At 41.4% G+C, this 22,783-nt stretch overlaps 2 protein-coding genes, 1 non-coding gene and 1 pseudogene across 3 annotated transcripts in view; 1 reads left to right on the top strand and 3 right to left on the bottom strand.

Moving 5' to 3' along the window:
- ZSCAN25 (zinc finger and SCAN domain containing 25) overlaps positions 1-22,783 on the top strand; it is a 95,401-nt gene that overhangs the window by 22,437 nt on the left and 50,181 nt on the right. The window lies entirely within an intron of this gene.
- Positions 459-567, bottom strand: LOC128774774 (U6 spliceosomal RNA). The gene has a single exon (XR_008419242.1). It is a non-coding gene; the product is annotated as a U6 spliceosomal RNA (small nuclear RNA).
- Positions 5,436-6,119, bottom strand: LOC109251258 (elongation factor 1-beta-like; annotated as a pseudogene).
- Positions 9,954-10,898, bottom strand: LOC109251253 (putative olfactory receptor 1F12P). Its single transcript, XM_019422671.2, has one exon. The coding sequence runs from the start codon at positions 10,896-10,898 to the stop codon at positions 9,954-9,956; it is 945 nt and encodes a 314-aa protein (XP_019278216.2).

Below are 22,783 nucleotides of genomic sequence, written 5' to 3'. Positions count from 1 at the left end.
AGCCTTCCCTTTTGTTTTGTTTTTTTGAATGACGTGTTGTTTCCTCTTATTTTACCTTGACTTCTTAGTAAAATATCTTAAGATGTAATCCTTTTGTGCCTGACTAAAGTAAAGTGATGTTTTGATTTGTTGAAGGAAAAAGAAGATAAGGGGGAGAAAGATAAGGGAGGGGAAGACTAAGTGCAGGGCCGTTTGTAGATTTGGCTGTCACTTTGTTGGAAGAAGCCTTCACAAAGGACACATTTCCTTTATTATGTAGAGGTAGCAAAAATAATTCTCCTTATCTCATTCCACTGGATCTTTTCTCAGTATTTTATTTTATTTTATTTTATTTTATTTTATTTTATTTTATTTTATTTTATTTTATTTTATTTTATTTTATTTTATTTTATTTTATTTTTTATTTACTTTCCAGTGTAGTTTCAGGTGTACAATTTAGTGATTCAACTATTCCATACAAAAATACAAAATGTTTCACAAATTTGCATGTTATCCTTGTGCAGAGGCCATGCTAATCTTCTCTGTATGGTCCCAGTTTTAGTCCTGGGAAGCTGTCAAAGTGAGCACTCTTTTCAGTTTTAATATCTATTTCCTTACCACCCTTCCATCCAAACTGTTCCAAACCTACTTTGTTTACATGGAGCTGACTCTAGGTGTCATCTAAGGGGAGATCCATTCCTATACTGTAATTTCTATAGACCATATCATGGTCAGAATAGCTCCATTCATACAGAACACACTGACATCTCAATATTGGATCTTTATTCAATATGTATTATATTACTGCATTTCATTTTCCTTTCCTAATTTAGTAAGTGTAGTAGCAAAAACGAAAAAAAAGTAGTAGACTAACCTCAAGCTAGGGGCACCTGGGTGGCTCATGTGGTTAAGTGTCTGACTTTGGCTCAGGTCATGATCTCACCATTTGTGGGTATGAGCCCTGTGTCAGGCTTTGTGCTGACAGCTCAGAGCCTGGAGCCTGCTTCTGATTCTGTGACTCCCTCTCTCTCTGCCCCTCCCTGGCTCAGCTTGTGCTCTGTCTCTCTCTGTCTCTAAAACATAAATAAACATTAAAAAAATTTTTTAGAATAGCCTCAGGCTACAGACAGATAGAAAGACATGCAACTTTTCACCGAAGACGTTTAATAGAGATTTCAAGGTTTGTTTGTTTGTTTTTATCTCTTAGTTTGAGTGTGGAGAAAATAGAACACTTGTACACTGTTGGTGGGAATATAAAAAGCAAAAGTGCTTCGTAAGACAGTATGGCGTCTCCTCAAAAAATTAAAACTCGAGTTACCATATGATGTAGTAATTCCACTTCTGGGTGTAGACTCCAAAGAATTAAAAACAGGGACTGCCATGTTCATAGCAGTGTTATTCACCATAGTCAAAAGGTGGAGGCAACCCAAGTGTCCATCAATGGATGAATGGATAAGCAAAATGTGGTCTTTCCATAGAATGGATTATTCAGCGTTAAAAAGGGAGGACATTCTGACATGCTACAGCATGGATGAACCTTGAAGGCATTGTGCTAAGTGAAATAAAAGGACAAGTGCTGTATGATTCCATTTATATGAAGTACCTAGAGTAGTCAAATTCAGAAAGACAGAAAGTAGAGGAGTGGTTGCCAGGGTCTGGGAGCAGAAGGAATGGGGAGTTGGTGTTTAATGGGTGGAGAGTTTCAGTTTTGCAAAGTGAGGAGTTCTATGGAGGGATGATGGTGTGGCTGCACAACAGTGTGAATGTACTGTATGCCACTGAACTGAGCACTTTAAGATGATAAATTTACGTTATATGTATTTTACCACTAAAAAAAAAAAGACAGAAATGTGCATTGGCTTTATCAACTTAAAGAATCATTGGTGGTATTGGTAAGAGCAGTTTCAGTGGCATGGTGGGGTGGGGGGAAGCGAGATTCCAGGGTGTTTTGAATTCTCCCTTGAGTTCTAACTCACAGATACTGCTACCCACTTTGAAGATCAAATAGGCATCTCAAACTTATCACAAAACCAACCGCTTGGTTTTCTCTCCACCATCCAAACCTCTCTCTCTCTCTTTTTTTTTTTTTTTCTCATCTTAGTGGATAGACCTTGCATTCCCTCAGTTGCTCAGGCCAAAAAGCCTACAACACTCTCTCATACCCCGAATCCACACCATCAGCAAATTCTGCTGGTTCTCCGTTCAACCCACACACAGTCTGGCAACTTAATATTACCTCCAGCATGTTCAGGTCCGAGCCACCATCTCTCTTGGACTACTTTAACAGCCTTCTGATTAATTTGCATGCTTCTATTCTTTCTTCTTGATAGTCTCTTCACCATATAAGAACCAGACAATCTGTAGAAAATATAAATAAGATTATCTCACTTCTCTGTTCAGAACTTTCCAAAGGCTTCCCTTCTCAGAATAAAAGCCTGAGTTAACTGTTACTTAACTAACAGTTCTTCCTGGAGCACATTGACCAACATGCCAGGAATGCTCCCTCTTAGGGGCTATGCTTTTGTTCTCTTTGCCTGGAACCCATTTTCTCAAGACCTTTTGCAACTTTATATCTCTTCTTCATGTGAGTTTCTGTTTTGAGAGACCTTTCCTAACTACCTGTGATATTTTTAAAATGTGTCTGCAAATTCTTTGTCATTCTTCCCATTAAGAGATAGAGTCTGATTCCTTTCCTCTTGAATATTGACTGACCTTCGTGACTCTTAACAAAATACGGAGGCAGTGAGGCTATGTTACTCCTCATGGTAGGTCATGAAAAACAGTAGTTGGGATGCTGGCCTTGGAACAGAACCGTCATGCTGTGAAGAAGCCCATGTCACACAGACATGCCACACTCCAGCAACAACAGCCCTAACTGTGGTCCTCACTGACAACCAGCATCAACCGTTAGATGCATGAGTGGGGAATCCTTCAGGAGAACTCCAGCCCAAGCTTGTTTGTATACAACTGCATGATGGACCCTGAGGGAGCATTGCTGAGATCAACCCAGTCACCCCCAGAAATATGAAAGAGAAAATAAATGATTGCTGTTATTTTTTTTTTACTTTTATTTTATTTTATTTATTTATTTTTTAATATATGAAATTTATTGTCAAATTGGTTTCCATACAACACCCAGTGCTCATCCCAAAAGGTGCCCTCCTCAATACCCATCACCCACCCTCCCCTCCCTCCCACCCCCCATCAGCCCTCAGTTTGTTCTCAGTTTTTAACAGTCTCTTATGCTTTGGCTCTCTCCCACTCTGACCTCTCTCTTTTTTTTTTTCCTTCCCCTCCCCCATGGGTTTCTGTTAAGTTTCTCAGGATCCACATAAGAGTGAAACCATATAGTATCTGTCTTTCTCTGTATGGCTTATTTCACTTAGCATCACACTCTCCAGTTCCATCCACGTTGCTACAAAAGGCCATATTTCATTCTTTCTCATTGCCACGTAGTATTCCATTGTGTATATAAACCACAATTTCTTTATCCATTCATCAGTTGATGGACATTTAGGCTCTTTCCATAATTTGGCTATTGTTGAGAGTGCTGCTATAAACATTGGGGTACAAGTGCCCCTAGGCATCAGTACTCGTGTATCCCTTGGATAAATTACTAGCAGTGCTATTGCTGGGTCATAGGGTATGTCTATTTTTAATTTTCTGAGGAACCTCCACACTGCTTTCCAGAGCGGCTGCACCAATTTGCATTCCCACCAACAGTGCAAGAGGGTTCCCGTTTCTCCACTTCCTCTCCAGCATCTATAGTCTCCTGATTTGTTCATTTTGGCCACTCTGACTGGCGTGAGGTGATATCTGAGTGTGGTTTTGATTTGTATTTCCCTGATAAGGAGCGACGTTGAACATCTTTTCATGTGCCTGTTGGCCATCCGGATGTCTTCTTTAGAGAAGTGTCTATTCATGTTTTCTGCCCATTTCTTCACTGGGTTATTTGTTTTTTGGGTGTGGAGTTTGGTGAGCTCTTTATAGATTTTGGATACTAGCCCTTTGTCTGACATGTCATTTGCAAATATCTTTTCCCATTCCGTTGGTTGCCTTTTAGTTTTGTTGGTTGTTTCCTTTGCTGTGCAGAAGCTTTTTATCTTCATAAGGTCCCAGTAATTCACTTTTGCTTTTAATTCCCTTGCCTTTGGGGATGTGTCGAGTAAGAGATTGCTACGGCTGAGGTCAGAGAGGTCTTTTTCTGCTTTCTCCTCTAAGGTTTTGATGGTTTCCTGTCTCACATTCAGGTCCTTTATCCATTTTGAGTTTATTTTTGTGAATGGTGTGAGAAAGTGGTCTAGTTTCAACCTTCTGCATGTTGCTGTCCAGTTCTCCCAGCACCATTTGTTAAAGAGACTGTCTTTTTTCCATTGGATGTTCTTTCCTGCTTTGTCAAAGATGAGTTGGCCATACGTTTGTGGGTCTAGTTCTGGGGTTTCTATTCTATTCCATTGGTCTATGTGTGCTGTTATTTTTTAAAGATTGCTTTAACTAACATTTATTGACTATCTATTAGTTATCACAGGTTATTTTATATACAAGAACTTGTTTAACCTCTATAGTAGCCCTGGTTAGATAGGCATTATTTATTTTTTATTGTTTTATTATTTCTTTTAAGTAGGGTCCATGCCCAATGTGGAGCTTGAACTCACCCCCCTGAGATTAAGGGTCACATGCTCCACCAACTGAGCCAGCCAGGCACCCCGGTGATTGCTGTTATTTTAAGCCACTAAATTTGGGTGTTTTTTTTTTCTCAGCAATGGACACTTGAAGCACAGACCCTACCACAATTATACTCCTTATCAGTTGCTAGTTCCTGACCTGAATATGTTTTTCTTTTTCTTTATAGCACTTAGCACTTACAGCTTTCTGACATGTGCATATTTGGTTTTTTTTTTTTTGTTTGTTTGTTTGTTGTTTTTTCCTGTTCTCCTCCCATGCCCTGGAACATTAGCTGCATGAAGGTAGAAACTTTCTTTTGTTTGCTGATATATCAGTACCTATAATATTACCTGGTGCAGAATTGTCATTGGAGCTCAAATTGTATTTGTTAAGTGGATGTAGCTATGGCCCTCTGGTGTGGAAAAGGTATCCACTGTGAACAGGAAGGTATCGGGGTGAAAGGGTTATATAGGACTTGGAAAATGCTGTAAAGGAGATATTTATTATTCTCATTATTCTTTTTTTTAAGTTTATTTTCAGAGAGAGAAAGAGAGAGAGAGAGAGAGCACAAGCTGGGGAGAGGCAGGGAGAGAAGGAGAGAAGGAATCCCAAGCAGGTTCTGCACTGTCAATATAGAGCCCCACTTGGGGCTTGAACTCACGAACTGTAAGATCAGGACCTGAGCTGAAATCAAAGTTGGATGCTTAGCCAACTGAGCCTTCTAGGCACCCCTATTCTCATTCTTTTTTTTTTTTTTTTTTTTTGTCTTCAAGCTTTTATTTAAGGGCAATTATCTACAATGAACTTCAGATCTTATTAAAAGCAGCCAAGTCCATGGACTGCACATGTCCTCAAAAGCAGTGATCCACTCCTCCAGCATATCTGTTCCAACTTTATCATCTTCCACTACACACTGTATTTGAAGTTTTTTGATTCCATACCCCACTGGAACTAGTTTAGAAGAGTCCCAAACCAAGCCGTCTGCTTGAATGCTTCGGACGCACTCAGTTGCATATCTGTCTCATCGTCCCAAGGTTTCACGTCTAGTAAGATGGAAGACTTGGCAACAAGTGCAGGTTTTTTGGCTTTCTTTGACTCATATTGTGCAAGGTGTTCCTCTCTTAACCGCTTTGCTTCTTCACTTTCTTCCTCCTCCTCAGAACCAAAGAGATCAATGTCATCATCATCTTTACTATCTGTAGCTCCACTTCCTGTGATGCATTCCACATTAGCAGGGCCATACTTGCCCAAAGCTTTCTTCACTCCTGGAAGACTGATCTTTTCCTTTTCGTAAAACTTGATGTGATTATACCAACATAGGACACGATACAAGTTGGCAGGTGGAGGGCCGGAGACTACTTCAAATACTGCCACGTCTGCTTGTGATGACACATACCCCTCGATGTAGCTCTTGTCTGCCAGGTAGTCGTTGAGCACCTGGAGGCCAATGGGGGTTTCAGGTCTCCAAAACCCATGGCGTGAGCTGATCCCAGAACGGGGCTGCAGTGGAGGAAAAGACGAGCATGGGGAGTGAGCGCCTTGTGCTAAGAGGGAAAAGGGTCTCATTATTCTTGAAGATACTTCCACTTTACTACTGGTGGTACTTAATAATGCTATTTAAAAAAATGTGGATACTAGAACTATTTTTTCCTTTCTTCTTGAATACCTTATTATTAATTTTAAAATATAATTTATTGTCAAGTTAGCTAACACAGTGTATACACTGTGCTCTTGGCTTCGGGAGTAGATTCCCATGATTCATCGCTTACATACAACACGCAGTGCTTATCCCAACAAGTACCCTCCTCAATGCCTATCACCCATTTTCTCCTTTCCCCCAGGCCCCCATCAACCTTCAGTTTGTTCTCTGTATTTGAGTCTCTTATGGTTTGCCTCCCTCTCTGTTTGAAACTATTTTTTCCCCTTCCCTTCCCCCATGGTCTTCTGTTAAGTTTCTCAAATTCACATGTGAGTGAAAACATATATCTGTCTTTCTCTGACTGACTTATTTCACTTAGCATAATACTCTCCAGTTCCATCCATGTTGTTGCAAATGGCAAGATTTCATTCTTTCTCATTGCCAAGTAGTATTCCATTGTATATATAAACCATATTTTTATCCATTCATCAGTTGATGGACATTTGGGCTCTTTCCATAATTTGGCTATCGTTGATAGTGCTGCTATAAATATTGGGGTACATGTGCCCCTATGAATCAGCACTTTTGTCTCCTTTGGATAAATTCCTGGTAGTGCTATTGCTAGGTCTTGGGGTAGTTCTATTTTTAGTTTTTGGGGAACCTCCACACTGTTTTCCAGCAACTGCACCAGTTTGCATTCCCACCAACAGCGCAAGAGGGTTCCTGTTTCTCCACATCTGTGCCAGCATCTGTTGTTTCCTGAGTTGTTAATTTTAGCCACTGACGGTGTAAGGTGGTATCTCAGTGTGGTTAATTTGTATTTCCCTGATGATGAGTGATGTTGAGCATTTTTTCATGTGTCAGTTGGCCATCTGGATGTCTTCTTTGGAAAAGTGTCTGTTCATGTCTTCTACCTATTTCTTCACTGGATTATTTGTTTTTTGGGTGCTGAGTTTGGTAAGTTCTTTATAGATTTTGGATACTAACCTTTTATCTGATAGGTCATTTGCAAATATCTTCTCCCATTCAGTCAGTTGCCTTTTAGTTTTGTTGATTGTTTCTGTTGCCGTGCAGAAGATTTTTATCTTGATGATGTACCAATAGTTCATTTTTGCTTTTAATTCTCTTGCCTTTAGAGATATGTTGAGCAAGAAATTGATGCGGCTGAGGTCAAGGAGGTTGTTGCCTGTTTTCTCCTCTAGGGTTTTGATGGTTTCCTGTCTAACATTTAGGTCTTTCATTCACCTTGAGTTTATTTTTGTGTATGACATAAGAATTTAACACTTTATTTTTTAAATAGAAATTAACAGTCTGATAAGTTCACAGAATTAGGTTTATGCTGCCAAGACTGTAAAGGTGGCTGGGCTTCTGAACTTTTTATAGTTGACCTCTGTGTAGGATGAGGAAGAGAACATCCTTTTCCACTTGCCCCTCAGCAAGCGGTCTCTGGGCCAGGAATAGAGCCAGTCTGCAAAGGTGTTTGCTATGAGAGAAGGATTATCTCATCCTGTGCCCTTCCTTGGAAGAGAGGCCTCTGAGCCAGAGAGCCTTCTCACAGCACACCAGTGAGCAAGGTCAGTTGAAGGTCTTTCATATTTATTCAGCGCTGCCCCTCTTTTTTTTTTTTCTTGTTCACTTTTTTTTTTAACCTTGGGTCCAAACCATTGTATTATTCACCATTGTAGCAAAACCATATTAAAGGAAGACTTCCCCTCCATGTTGACATCGGCTTTTCTTCACAGCATTTTTATAGGTTTGAGGTGAGATTTTCTTGCTGTTATTGTGGTTTTATGGTCAGAGACCCAAGAAAGCCTAAGTCCTTTCCTGCCAAATCATTACAACTCTTGAAGATTCCCAAGGAAACACTATGCTCAAAGGACAATAGCAAACTTTGAGCCAGAGTACCACTTTGTTGGTGTCTGAGTTACACTCAGTAACCTCCATCGTGGACTCAGTGATCAAAAGTGAGCTGGAAAATAGTATGGGCCTACCCGCTTCCTACTCTCAGCCCCAAATCTGAATTGAGGATCGTGTGCTCGGGCATGGTGTGGAGAGAGAGAGAGGGGTGACTGGGCTTCAAGTGGGGATTCCAGGCAGACCACAAATAGAAGAGGACTAACCAGGGGCCAGGCTAGAAGGAAGGGACTTCATTCCTGGATGCTAACCCTCTAGGGTATACTGCCCTTTATAAAATATGCACCAGTGAACTCCTTAGGCTCTGACCTCCCAGATTGGTAGCTCTTTTACCTTGAAAGGGGAGAGGAAGATATAAAACATATTGGTTAAGACTAAATCATGGGGAGAAAGGATGTAAATGTTTTTTTTCCCTGCGTTTGCCACTATTGTCATGGTCCTCATTAACATCTATTAGCAGCATACTTTTATTGAGTCATTATTTAAAAAACTTTTTTAAATGTCTTATTTATTCTTAAGAGAGAGAGAGAGACAGAGCAGGAGCAGGTGAGTGGCAGAGCGAGAGAGGGACACAGAATCTGAAGCAGGCTCCAGGCTCTGAGCTGTCTGCACAGAGCCCAACGCGGGGCTTGAACTCACAGACTGCGAGATCATGACCTCAGCCGAAGTCGGACACTTAACCAACTAAGCCACCCAGGTGCCCCGAGTCATTATTTTAAACCAGGCACTTGATAAAGTCGTCTGAGGATGAGTTTCTTAAGATGAATAGGAGCTTTTATAAAATTTAAAAATGACCCAACCATCCTGTTTGGAGTGGAGTTGTGGTGAACACCAATCATGCAAAGCCAGATATGAAAGGGTTGAACAGCATTACAATTATATGGTGTTCCAGGAGACAGAAAATTCTCTCAGCTGGGGAGACTTGAGGTGGCTTCATGAAGGGTATGGTATTTTATCTGAGCCTGAAGGACACCTGGAAATTTGATAGAAATGGGCAAGTTGACTCTACTGGAACAGCAAAAGTAGAGACTAAAAAACACAGTGTGTTTGGTAGAATGGTGAATTTCAGATGGACTGGAGTCAAATGGCCAGTAACTACGGGGCCAGGACCAGAAGTCAGTGGTTAGGACTTTCTGTGTAATGCTCTATCAAGTTCTACCATACCCCTTGCAGCCTGTCTAGGTGTTCAGCTGAGATATCACTGTAAGCATCCCTAATGCGAGTATACAGAGCTATGGAACCCTACCCAGCAGCATCCAAGGCCAAGAGTGGGATGGCTTTGAGGACAATCAAGTCTGTCCCCAGAGCTAGATTCAACCCACAATGTGGGGATGATGGTTGAGGAAGTGGGGGTACAGCAGAAGAGTTTAGAAATTGGGATGCATGAAGGTTAAGGATTTGAGGAACAGAGGGTGCATGGGAGCTCTGAGAGGGCATCCCTTTGGCACAGGCTATCAGCACAGGCCACAGATTCTTTTTTCACATGAACTTCTCTGGAAGGTCTTCAGACAAAGCTAATTTGCATCTGTTTATGTGGTTCTGTCTTTAGGGGAGAGGTTATGCCCCTCACCATGTTTGGGCAGTTTGAGCAAAGCCCAAGAAGGAACTTGCGAATTACTTATGGAGAAATGAGAGGACTTCCTGGCCATGGTGACCCAAGACAATTAAGTCTATGTTTCTCTAGCCTTCTATATGTGGAGCCTGTCTCTAATTCATCCCCTTCCCAGCACAAAGGCCCTAAGAGGGGTCTTTGCTGTCACAGCCCACAGGATAAAGCCTTTATACTGAACAGTTTTCTTGTGGCTCCCTTCATGTCCTTGTTTCTCAGGCAGTAAATGAAGGGGTTCAGCATGGGTGTGACCACCATATATATCACTGAAGCCAGTGAATCCTTGCCAGTTGAATGGGATGATGAGGGACTCAAGTAGACCCCCGTGATAGTCCCATAGAAGAGGGTGACTACAGCGAGATGAGAACCACAGGTAGAAAAGGCCTTTTGTTTGCCCTGGGTAGATGGGACCTTAAGCACAGCAGACACAATGTGGGTGTAGGACACAAGAATGGCGAGGAAAGGAATTAGGACAATCAAACCCCCCACCAGCAGAATCATGAGCTGGTTGAGCTGTGTATTGGAACAGGATAGCTGGAGCAGGGGAATGAGGTCACAAAAGAAGTAAGGGATGACGTTGCTGGCACAGAACTCCAGCCGAGCCATGAGGACAGTATGTAGCATGGAGTGGAGGTTGGCGATGAGCCAGGAGCTCCCCAGCATCAGGGCACAGATTTGCAGACTCATCATGGTGGAATAGTGAAGGGGGTGGCAGATGGCCACATAACGGTCATAAGCCATTGCCATCAGGAGAAAGTTGTCCATGTTGGCAAGCAAAATGCAGAAGTAGATCTGGGTTAGGCAGCCACAATAAGAAATGGACTGAGTCTGCATCTGGATGTTCACAAGCATCTTAGGGACTGTGGAGGAGATGAAGCAGAAATCCACAAGGGACAGGTTGCTGAGGAAGAAGTACATGGGTGTGTGGAGGTGGGAGTCTGAACCAATGGCCAGGATGATGAGCAAGTTCCCTGCTGCCCCGACCAGGTACATGACAAGGAAGAGCCCAAAGATCAGATCTTGCCTTTCAGGCTGGGTGGAGAGCCCTAGGAGGATGAACTCAGAGGCACTTGTGTAGTTTTCTTCCTCCATGGTTGCCTGGTCCTGCTGGGAGATCAGATCAGGCACAGGCTATATGGAGCAGGGGGTGGCACCCGTGCCTCCCTTTTTTCCTCATACAACTCCTCAGCTCACATCTGGCCAACTCACATCTCTGTTCATTTGGTACAAACTCCAAAGAAAGCTCTCCACCTACCATAGGAAAAGCTTCAACCAGGCAGTCTTATCGTCCCAACAGATCCCAAAGTCAGGGTTTTAATTATTCACTAGCAAAATGCTGCTGATCTGGAACGGTGCAAAGCCCCATCTGCCATCCCTCAAAAGAGAATCCTTGTGACATATGGCCAGGTACTCAGTGGTGCCCCCCAAATTTCTGTCATACTCATTTTTTGATCTGAGCAACTAATGTTACCTCACTGTTAAATAAAGAACCATAGGGGTTCTTTGGGTTCTTTGGGTGGCTCGGTCGGTTAAGCATCTGACTTCAGCTCAGGTCATGATCATGTAGCTCGTGGGTTCGAGCCACACGTCGGGCTCTGTGCCAACAGCTCAGATCCTGGGGCCTGTTTCAGATTTTCTGTCTCCCTCTCTCTGTGCCCCTCCCCTACTCCTGCTCTGTCTCTCAAAAATAAACATTTATTATTTTTTTAAATTAAATTTAATTTTTTTAGTGTTTATTTCTGAGACAGAGACAGAGCATGAACGGGGGAGGAAGAGAGAGAGAGGGAGACACAGAATCTGAAGCAGGCTCCAGGCTCTGAGCTGTCAGCACAGAGCCTGACACGGGGCTCGAACTCCCAGACTGTGAGATTGTGACCTGAGCCGAAGTCGATCACTCAACCGACTGAGCCACCCAGGTGCCCCTCAAAAATAAACATTTAAAAATTTAAAAAAAAACTATAAAAACACAGTTTCTTCTTATTCCCAATAAGGTTGCCACCTGAAGGCCCTTCCTCTACAGAATTCTGGAACCACAGTGGCGCATATATAGAACCAGAGGGTATTATTTGTACATACCTTCCTTCCCCTCAAATACTTTGTCTCCCTTTGTTCCTCCAGTCAAATATAGCCTGGGGCTTAGGGTGCCCTGGCTGATTTGTCACCGGCTCTGGGTCACCTTGGTCCTGGTGATGATGTGGATGGAGTACATCAGGACAAACCTGGACTAAAGAGCCTGCTGACTGGGACAGCTCAGCCAGCCCTTTTGTCTGGGCTTATCCAGGAAGGGACTTGCTCTGGTGAGTGAGAGTTGCCCCTGCGGATAACAAAGAGAAACTTCTACAAGTGTGACATTGCCCAAAGGAATAAAGTTGACGGAAAGGAAACAGAAGGACCCCACTAAACAGTGTGAGCTCAGTTGAAGTTTCATTAGATATAATATTAATTATTTCCCACTGCTTCACAAGACATAGTTGGGATTTGCGGTCCTATGAGAACGTAAATCACAAAAAGGGAGAGAGGATACTTGAGTCGGTGTCTTGACTGGGGATGGGGGAAGAGCTGATGAGGGAAATCAGTCTGGAAAAGCTTGGGGGTAGTGTTGTGGTCCACTGGGGGAACTGGGTAGGGAGTGACAGGGGGAAGCTGTCTTGGGAGGTTGCCTTCATCCATGCCTCCACTTTGCTGAGGCAGAGCCTGCTAGGAGCAAAGGAACTTACCAGTGCAGCTGAGGAGGGTAAAGGAGGGATGGAGATTTTGGTCTGCTGCAGATCTCAGTTGAGTTCTTGGCCTGTGTTGAGAGAGCTGTTCCTTAGTGTGGAAGCTAAATGTCCTCCTTCAATTTCACTGCTTTGATTTTCTCCAAAAGACCAAAAAAGCACTACCAGGTGAACTTAGACTTGGGGCATTTGGGTCAGGGCCTCCTGGAATGGCCAGCACTAGGGCAGGAGAAGAGATATGTTGAGCAGCTTGGTGGGGCAGGGGCATGGTGGGGAGAATCATCTGTACTGGGTGTACTGGGAGAAATCTCCTCTGAGACTGGGACCATCAGTGTGTGTAGTGGCAAAAGCTCTATCCCTTCCTTGTCTAATACTCCTTTCAAACCAAAGTGGCACCATCCTATTTTCCTTCCAAGCCTCCACTTCCCCAGAGATGTGGGAGAAAAAAAAATTCTTGTTACAACTTCCCACTTGTTAGGAAGGTACTCTTCCCAAGTGCTCCTATTTGAAGAAAACTGAAGTTAAGAGAGTCTAACTTAAAATGAAAAGGGTTTTTCTCCTAGCTTCTGAATCATTCCTGTCAGCATGCAGACATCACCCAGTTTTAAAAATCCACTCTTGACCCACATTCCCTCCATCCTTGGGGCTATCAGGTTACCTTTCTACTCCCCCTTTCCACAAAAGTCCTCAAACTGTGGCCAGGATACATTCCCCATTCCCTTCTTCCCATTCACTCATGAAGCCCCCTTCTCAGGCTTCCCCACAATCCACAAAACATCCTTGGTCAAGGCCACCATTGCCACATCTAAGGTTGGTTCTCAGGCTCCATCTTACTAAACGAAAAAGCCATAGTTGGCATGGTTGGTCACTCCCACCGTCTGGAAATATGCTCTCCACTGGGTTTCAAAGCACAGTTTTGTTGTGGCACCTCTCCTGCCTCACTGGTTTCTTACTTACTGTCCTTCTCATCCTTCTGACCTGCACCAATTGGGATGTGCCATTGACTCTCAAGCCCCATCTCTTCTCTGTACACTCATGCCTGAAGTGGTCTCAGTAGTCCCAAAGCTTCAAATGTCATCCAAATTTCTATTTCCAGTTTGGGATTTTCCCCCTTGAACTTCAAACCTAGGTATGTCTAACTGCCTACTCCTCATGTCCATTTAGGTGTCCAATAGGCATCTCAGATTGTCCAGAACCGTGCCGCTGATCTTCCCTTCTTCCAGCCCGCTGCCACCTCGTTCATCCTCATCTTACTATTTTAATTGCTCAAGCCAAAACCTCAGCACCACCTCTCACTCCTCTTTTGTTTTACTCTCCTTATCCAGTGTGTTGGCAAATTCTGTCATCTCTAACTTTGAAATATATCCAGAATGGTACTTTTTCTCTCTGTTCCCTGCTACTTTCCTAGCCCAAACAATCATTATTTCCATCCAGATTATTAAAATAGTTTCTTAGCTGGGTTCTGTTTCTATCCTTACCCTACCCTCGACATTGTTTCTACAAGGCCACCAGAGGGAAAATTAATAAATATGAGTCAGATTGTTATTTCTCTGTTCAAAATCCTCCAATGGCTCCCCATCTCACTTGGGACAAAACCCACAGTCGTTGCCAAATCCTCAGGGCTATGCATGACCCAGACCTTTGCCCTTCCCCTGATCTCACCTCCTTCTGTTGCCCCCTCACTTTCCATAGGCTGGCCACCAGGGCCTTCTCACCCAATCTGAACATGTCAAACATGTCCCTACCTCAGGGCCCTTGTACTTGTTATACAACTGCCTGGAATTCTCTTCCCTCAGTCCTTTACTTCATTCCAATTTCTGCTCAAATGTGATCTCTGCTCAGGGTTCCCGCAACCACCTATCTAAAATAGTGCCCCTTTCTGTCTTCCCCCTTGTTTTGCTTTGTTTTTATTCTCAGCATCATTTATTGTGTGTCTGTCTATCTATCTATATCAATCTATCTATCTATCATCCATCTATCATTCTGTTTCTCTAGTATATAAGCCAATGAGGGCAGGAACTTTATTTTTATGTATTATTGTATCCCCAGTTTCTAGAACCATGCCTGGACTAAAGGAGACACTCAGTTGTTTTTATGCAGTTGTTGAATGAAGGGATAACTGTTCTTAATGTTCCCCTTTGTGACCATATGTCCTTGAGATTGGGTGAGACCTTAAATATAGTCCTCATTCACCTGATATCAACCTCCTGTCTCTCAGACGTCACTCATATTAACTTATCACCTGTATTGTTTCCTTAATACTGTTATTTAACTCACTAATTTTGTTAATTGGAATTCATTTATTAAAAATGAAAATTTGCACTCCATGATACAGAAGAAAACAATATCACTTGCTGAATTTTAGCTAGATGCTATTACCTGTAGAGAGTTCTGAGTCTTAAACCTACCTTTTCTTGGTTAAAAAAGGAGAATGTAAAGTCCTAGGGAGGAGTTAAAGAAATGGCACTTGAGTATTTCTCAGAGAGGTAGTCTGAAGGGTTGAGGGAGAACTCAAAAAGGAATCAATTTCTCACCATGTGATTTGATACTATTTGTCTCCATCTTTGTAAGCCACTGAATGCCAAACCCTCAGACCCCTGTAGATACAGGCTCCACACTGCAGGACACACTGCCCTGCATACCTAGACTCATACATCTATTCACTTAGGTCACTCATCCATACATACCTAGACTCATACATCTATTCACTGAGGTCTGGTCCTTGGGCAGCCAGCACACAGAATGGCCTGAATCTCTCTCTGGTGACCACAGCAGCTCTGGGGTTTGTGTTGGCTTCAATACCAGACCTGTTTTGTGAGAGCCCAAGGGGTGGAGAAAGTGCTTGTCTTTGACTTTGGAGTCCTCATGTTTAATTTTATCCAGTGATTGAACCATAGTGAACTTTGCTTAAATAATTTAGAAGGGGAAACAAGTTAAAATACAGATAATAAAACTAAAAACAAATGATGCAGAAAAAGAATTTAAGCAGAAGTCTTTTAATTGATTCTTTGAAAAAGAATTGATAAAAAAAAGAATTGATAATGTCAATTTTGACAAACAAATGAGAATGAAAATTAGAATGAAGCCATGTTAATTGCTAGTGCAAAAGATTTACATTTAGGTGCTCCTGGGTGACTCAGTTGATTATGCCCCACATTGGGCTCCATGCTGATAGCATGGAGCCTGCTTGGGATTCTCTCTCTCACTTTCTCTCTACCTCTCCCCCGCTTGTACCCTTTCCCTGTCAAAAAAATAAGTAAATATACATTAAAAAAAAAAGAAAAAAAAAGGTTCATATTTAAGTGGACTATTATTTTCAATTAGAGGCTAACATATCTTATCAAATAAAGTAGATGGCTACCTACGTATATACAGTAGCCCCAAAGATGCAAAAAGAATTAGCATGCATATAACAAGAACAGAGAAAGGAATACAAAGTTATTAAATAGTTTCTAGGAGCTTCTGACTCCGATGAAGAAAATGTGCTTTCTTTTTCTTTTTTTTTATTTTTGAGAGAGAGAGAGAGAATGGGGGAAAGGGGAAGAGGGAGGGAGGGAAGGGGAGGAGAGAGAGAGAGAGAGAGAGAGAGAGAGAGAGAGAGAGAGAGAGAATATCTTAAGCAGGCTCCATGCTCAGTGCAGTGCCTGACATGGTGGCTCTTATCTCTTGACTGTGAGATCATGCCTGAGCTGAAACCAAGAATCAGATGCTTAGCCAGTTGAGCCACTCAGGCACCCTGACAAATGGTGTATTTAAAAACAAGAGCTGGGTCTCCTGGGTGGCTCATTTGCTTAAGCGTCTGACTTCAGCTCAGGTCATGATCTCACAGTTCATGAGCCCGCATCGGGCTCTGTGTTGACAGCTCAGAGCCTGGAACCTGCTTCAGATTCTGTGTCTCCCTCTCTCTGCCTCTTCTCCACTCACACTCTGTCTGTCTGTCTGTCTGTCTGTCTCTAAAGTAAATAAACATTAAAATAGAATAAAAATGAGTCAACATTATGTTCATTGAAGACTTACACTTTTCCTTCAAAAGAACAAAATGTGGATGTTCTCTGTTTTCATTCCTTATTTAATATTTAGCTGAAAATGCTGGCAATGGCTATCAGAAAAGAAAAAAAAACACATACCTTTTTTCCCCAAAATATCTAATAGCTAAGCTATTAAAAGAAATGAAGTCAGTGATGAAAATAAAGTTAGCTGAACAAAGTTGCAGAGTATAATGTCACACAAAAATTGGTAAATTGCTTACTGACATAGCAACAATAAATAAACACCAAAAAAAAAGATGAAAAGGTGATTTCATTCCCACCAATGATGAATTTGAATATTTGGATTTTAATCAATTTGGGAAATGAAATATTTGTTCAAAGAAAATTATAATGGATAAAGTAAAGGAACATATAGAAGGAAATTTAAGAAGACACAAAGAAATGGAAAAATATTCCATGCTCATGGATTGGAAGAATAAATATTGTTAAAATGTCAGTACTGTGCAAAGCAATCTACACATTCAGTGCAATCCCAATCAAAATTATCCTGGCATTCTTCTCGAAGCTAGAACAAGCAATCCTAAAATTTGTATGGAACCACAAAAGACCCCAAATAGCCAAAGTAATGTTGAAAAAGAAAACCAAAGCAGGAGGCATCACAGTCCCAGACTTTATCCTCTACTACAAACCTGTAATCATCAAGACGGTATGGTATTGGTACAAAAACAGACACATAGATCAATGGCATCGAATACAGAAGACAGAATTGGACCCATAAATGTATGGCCAACTAATCTTTGACAAAGCAGGAAAGAGTATCCAATGGAAAAAAGACAGTCTCTTTAACAGACGGTGCTGGGAGAACTGGACAGCAACACGCAGAAGAATGAAACTAGGCCACTTTCTTACACCATACACAAAAATAAACTCAAGATGGATGAAAGACCTAAATGTGAGACAGGAAACCATCAAAACCCTAGAGGAGAAAAAAGGAAACAACCTCTCTGACCTCAGCTGCAGCAATTTCTTGCTTGACACATCTCCAAAGGCAAGGGAATTAAAAGCAAAAATGAACTATTGGGACCACATCAAGATAAAAAGCTTCTGCACCGCAAAGGAAACAATCAACAAAACTAAAAGGCAACTGACTGAATGGGAGAAGATATTTGCAAATGACATATCCAGGGTTAGTATCCAAAATCTATAAAGAACTTACCAAACTCAACACCTGAAAAAAAAAAAAAAAAACAGTGAAGAAGTGGGCAGAAGACATGAATAGACACTTTTCCAGAGAAGACATCCAGATGGCCAACAGGCACATGAAAAGATGCTCAATGTCATCAACATCAGGGAAATACAAATCAAAACCACACTGAGATACTATCTCACACCGTCAGAGTGGCTAAAATTAACAACTAAGGAAACAACAGATGCTGGCACAGATGTGGAGAAACGAGAACCCTCTTGCACTGTTGGCGGAAATACAAACTGGTGCAGCTGCTCTGGAAAACAGTATGGAGGTTCCCCCAAAATTTTAAAATAGAACTACCCTATGACCTAGCAATAACACTACTAGGAATTTATCCAAAAGAGACAGGAGTGTTGATTCATAGGGGCACATATACCCCAATGTTTATAGCAGAGCTTTCAACAATAGCCAAATTATGGAAAGAGCGTAAATGTCCAACTGATGAATGGATAAGGAAGATGTGGTTTATATATACAATGGAGTACTACTTGGCAATGAGAAAAAATGAAATCACACCATTTGCAGCAATGTGGATGGAACTGGAGAGTATTAAGCTAAGTGAAATAAGTCAGTCAGAGAAAGACAGATATCATTTGTTTTCACTCATATGTGGAACTTGAGAAACTTAACAGAAGACCATGGGGGAAGGGAAAGGGAAAAGATAGTTACAGAGAGGGAGAGAGGCAAACCATAGGAGACTATTAAATAGAGAACAAACTGAGGGTTGATGGGGCAAGTTGGGGAGAGGGGAAATTCGGTGATGAGCATTGAGGAGGGCACTTGTTGGGATGAGCACTGGGTGTTGTATGTAAGCGATGAATCACGGGAATCTACCCCCAAAACCAAGAGCACACTGTACACACTGTATGTTAGCCAATTTGACAATAAATTATGTTAAAAAAATAAAAATAAATAATTTTTTTGAGCCACTCTAAAAAAAAGAGAAACATACGAAATAGAAATCTATTCTAATTGAAAGGTTTTAATTAACTCGGTTGATCATGCTTCTAAGTAAGTATATAGATATGTTATTAATAATAAATAAATATATACTCTATAGCAGACACTGTACCAAGTGCTTAAACATTAGTTTTTAATTTTTAACCCAAAGTCTATAGCTTTGCAACTGTGATGTCAATGCAAGAAAATATCAGACAGGTATTAAAAGTGAAAAAAATGTGTCAATTGCTGGATATTTGTTTTTGACATAGACCTTAAAAGCAGAACATAAGATAGCATGTACATACAGACAACATTTATGTACATCTGCCAACAAAAATAAGATATTAATTTGGAGGGTGATGGGAATAGTTTGAGGCTTAATTTCTGTTTTTTCCCTGCTAAATTGCTTACATTAAAGATGATGTGAGAATTAGGCCATTGTAGGCAGTCACTTGCTCTGCTTCTGAGATTGTCTTGGTGCCAGCAAACATTTTCAGATGTCTCTGCCAAGGATAAGCATTAGAAGGGGTTGGATAGTTGGGAACGAGAGTGGGGTTGAGATAGGTTGTCCAGGAATCTAATTCTATTTGATTTTAGGAAGTCTGTACTCTACTTTGTTGTCTGTAAAGTTATGGGCTTGGATCCTTGCGTGGTTTCCAAGGTTCCTACCGGTCTCTGATTCTACTTGTCTTTGAGAAGTGGAGGAGTAGTAGTCTTTAGGCTTACATATTTTGGGGCATTGAGAGAGGAGTGTCTTCTCCCATTGTCACTGACCTGTTCAGTTGGTCTGATTTCTGCTAAGCCCACCCAAGGATGCCACCTCCTCCTGAGTTACTTCTCACTAAAGAGGGACAGATGGCCCACAGCAGCCTAGAGCTGGAGACCCAAGCCTGGGCCCCATTAGAAGTAAGATGAGGAACAAGCGTGTGGGTGGAAAGTGAGTTGAGCAAGGAGGCTGAGAGCAGGGCTTATTCCCTGATTCTTGGGCCAAGGAGAGATGTATGGGGCTCATACCTGGATTATTTGCAGGGCTGCTCTTGGCCTCTTTGGGAGCAATACTCAGTGGGCATTGTTAAAAAACAAATGTTCAATAATTACCTTGGGTTTGGCTGGGCCCAGTTCTCCTGGACTCCAGACACAGCATCTCCTTAGGGTTTTTATACTGGAAAATTATTACTTCCAGTGGTTTAATTTGTTACTTTTGTCTACAGGAAAAGTCTTAACATTTTTCTTACTTTTTATCATGAGTCCAGGGAATTTTTCTTGTTTATTCAATAAGATCAGAACTTAATGTTCATGTTGATAGTCACTTAAAAAAATTATGATGAAATGCACATAACATCAAATTTACCATCTTAACCATTTTTTAAAAAGACTATTTTTATTCTGTGTCTCCCTCTCTGCCCCACCCCTGCTCATGCTCTGTCCTTCTCTTTCTCTCAAAAATAAATAAACATTAAAATACTTTGTTTTTTAAAAATAATCTATACACCCAAACTGGGGCTCAAACTTACAACCCTGAGATCAAGGGTCGCATCCTTTATGGGCACCTGGGTGGTTCAGTTGGTTGAGCATCTGACTCTGGATTTTGGCTGAGGTCATGATCCCAGGGTTATAAGATCAAGCCTCATACCAGGCTCTGTGCTGAGTGTGGAGATTCTCTGCTTGGGATTCTCTTTGGCCCTCTCCCTCTGCCCCTCCCCCACTCACATGTGTGTGTGCGCTTTCTCTCTTTCTCTCTCTCAAAAAAAAAAAAGTATCACATACTCTACTGGCTGAGCCAGCTGGGTGCCCCCATCTTAACCATTTTTTTCATGTGCATTTCAGTAGTGTTAAGTACATTCATATTGTGTGTAACTAATCTCCAGAATTCTTTTCATCTTCTCAAGCTGAAACCCTGTACCCATTAAATAATTCCCCATTCTTCCCTTTCTCAGCCCCCTGGCAACCACCACAGTACTTTCTGTCTCTGTGAATTTGCCTACTCTAGGTACCTCATATAAGTAGAATCATATAGAATTGATCCTTTTGTGACTGGCTTATTTTACTTAGTATAATCTCCTTAAGGTCCATCAATGTTGCAGCATATATCAGGATTTTCTTCCTTTTTAAGGTGGAATAATGTTCCATTGTATACATATAGCCCATTGTCTTTCTTTATCTGTTGATGGACACTTGGTTTGCTTCTGTGTTTTGGCGATTGTGAACAGTACTGCCATGAACATGGGTGTACAAATATCTCCTTGAGATACTGCTTTCAGTTCTTTTGGGTATATACCCAGAAATAGAATTTCTGGATCATGCAGTAGTTTGATTCTTAATTTTTTGAGGAATCTCCATACTGTTTTTCCATAGCAGATGCACCATTTTACATTCCCAACAGTGTACAAAGTTTCCGTTTTCTTCATATTCTCATCAACACTTATTTTCTGTCCCACCCCCACTTATTAAAGTTTATTAGGAACAAATAAATGAATCTGCAGAGGAAACATCAGTAAACATAAAATACGTGTGCAACATTGAGGGAATCACAGATAACAGTGTTAGCAAGTATATGTGAGTATGGGGGGGGTGCTGTAACTTGGATACTTTTACACATGAACTTATGGTCAAGAGACTAAAACTTGTCAGAGGGAACTCAGGCATCAGCACAAGTTTAAATGGCATGAATTTAGTGGTGGTAGGTCTAAGGAGAGATGTGATACCATATTCCTGAGATTTCTCCCTAATTATGATTTTTGGTTTTTGTTTGTTTCTTCCCTCTGTGCATGAATAATTTTATTTTTAATTTCTATCCCAGAGGTGTAGAACATGAATGTATAAACACCTCCTCAGGGAAGATAGTTTATTCTAAGGTAGAATTGCTTCTGTCTCCTAAGGACCTTTCCTTATTTATTTTTTAATTTTTTAGGGAAATTGCATATTTTTTATTAACAGTCAGATACACATGATTGTTTATACGTTTATTCCTTTATTTTTTTTTATTAAATATAATTTATTGTCAAATTGGTTTCTATACAACACCCAGTGCTCATCACAACAGGTGCCCTCCTCAATGCCCATCACCCACTTTCCCCTTTCCCCCACCCTCTATCAACCCTCAGTTTGTTCTCAGTATTTAAGATTCTTTTATGGTTTGCCTCCTTCCCTGTCTGTAACTTTTTTTCCCTCTTCCCCTCCGCCATGGACTTCTGTTAAGTTTCTCAAGATCCACATATGAGTGAAAACATATGATATCTGTCTTTCTCTGACTGACTTATTTCACTTAGCATAACACTCTCCAGTTCCATCCACGTTGCTACAAATGGCCAGATTTCATTCTTTCTCGTTGCCAAGTAGTATTCCATTGTATATATAAACCACATCTTCTTTATCCATTCATCAGTTGATGGACATTTAGGCTCTTTCCATAATTTGGCTGTTGTTGAAAGTGCTGCTATAAACATTGGAGTACCAGTGCCCCTGTGCATTAGCACTCCTGTATCCCTTGGGTAAATTCCTCGCAGTGCTATTGCTGGGTCATAGGGTAGATCTATTTTTAATTTTTTGAGGAACCTCCACACTGTCTTCCAGAGTGGCTGAACCACTTTGCATTTCCACCAGCAGTGCAAGAGGGTTCCCGTTTCTCCACTTCCTCGCCAGCATCTATAGTTTCCTTATTCGTTCACTTTAGCCACTCTGACTGGCATGACATGGTATTTCAGTGTGGTTTTGATTTGTATTTCCCTAATGAGGAGTGATGTTGAGCATCTTTTCATGTGCCTGTTGGCCATGTGGATGTCTTCTTTAGAAAAGTGTCTATTCATGTTTTCTGCCCATTTCTTCACTGGATTATTTGTTTTTCAGGTGTGGAGTTTGGTGAGTTCTTTATATATTTTGGATACTAGCCCTTTGTCCTATATGTCATTTGCAAATATCTGTTCCCATTCCATCGGTTGCCTTTTAGTTTTGTTGATTGTTTCCTTTGCGGTGCAGAAGCTTTTTATCTTGATGTGGTCCCAATAGTTCATTTTTGCTTTTAATTCCATTGCCTTTGGAGATGTGTCAAGCAAGAAATTGCTGCAGCTGAGGTCAGAGAGG

The sequence above is a fragment of the Panthera pardus genome, unplaced genomic scaffold, assembly GCF_024362965.1.
Source record: "Panthera pardus isolate Hobbes unplaced genomic scaffold, ASM2436296v1 HiC_scaffold_4, whole genome shotgun sequence".
NCBI lineage: Eukaryota > Metazoa > Chordata > Mammalia > Carnivora > Felidae > Panthera > Panthera pardus.
This window is presented reverse-complemented; position numbering and strand designations above follow the sequence as displayed.

Coding starts and splice junctions, on each gene's coding strand:
- LOC109251253 (XM_019422671.2), bottom strand. CDS start 10,898: ATGGAGGAAGAAAACTACACAAGTGCCTCTGAGTTCATCCTCCTAGGG.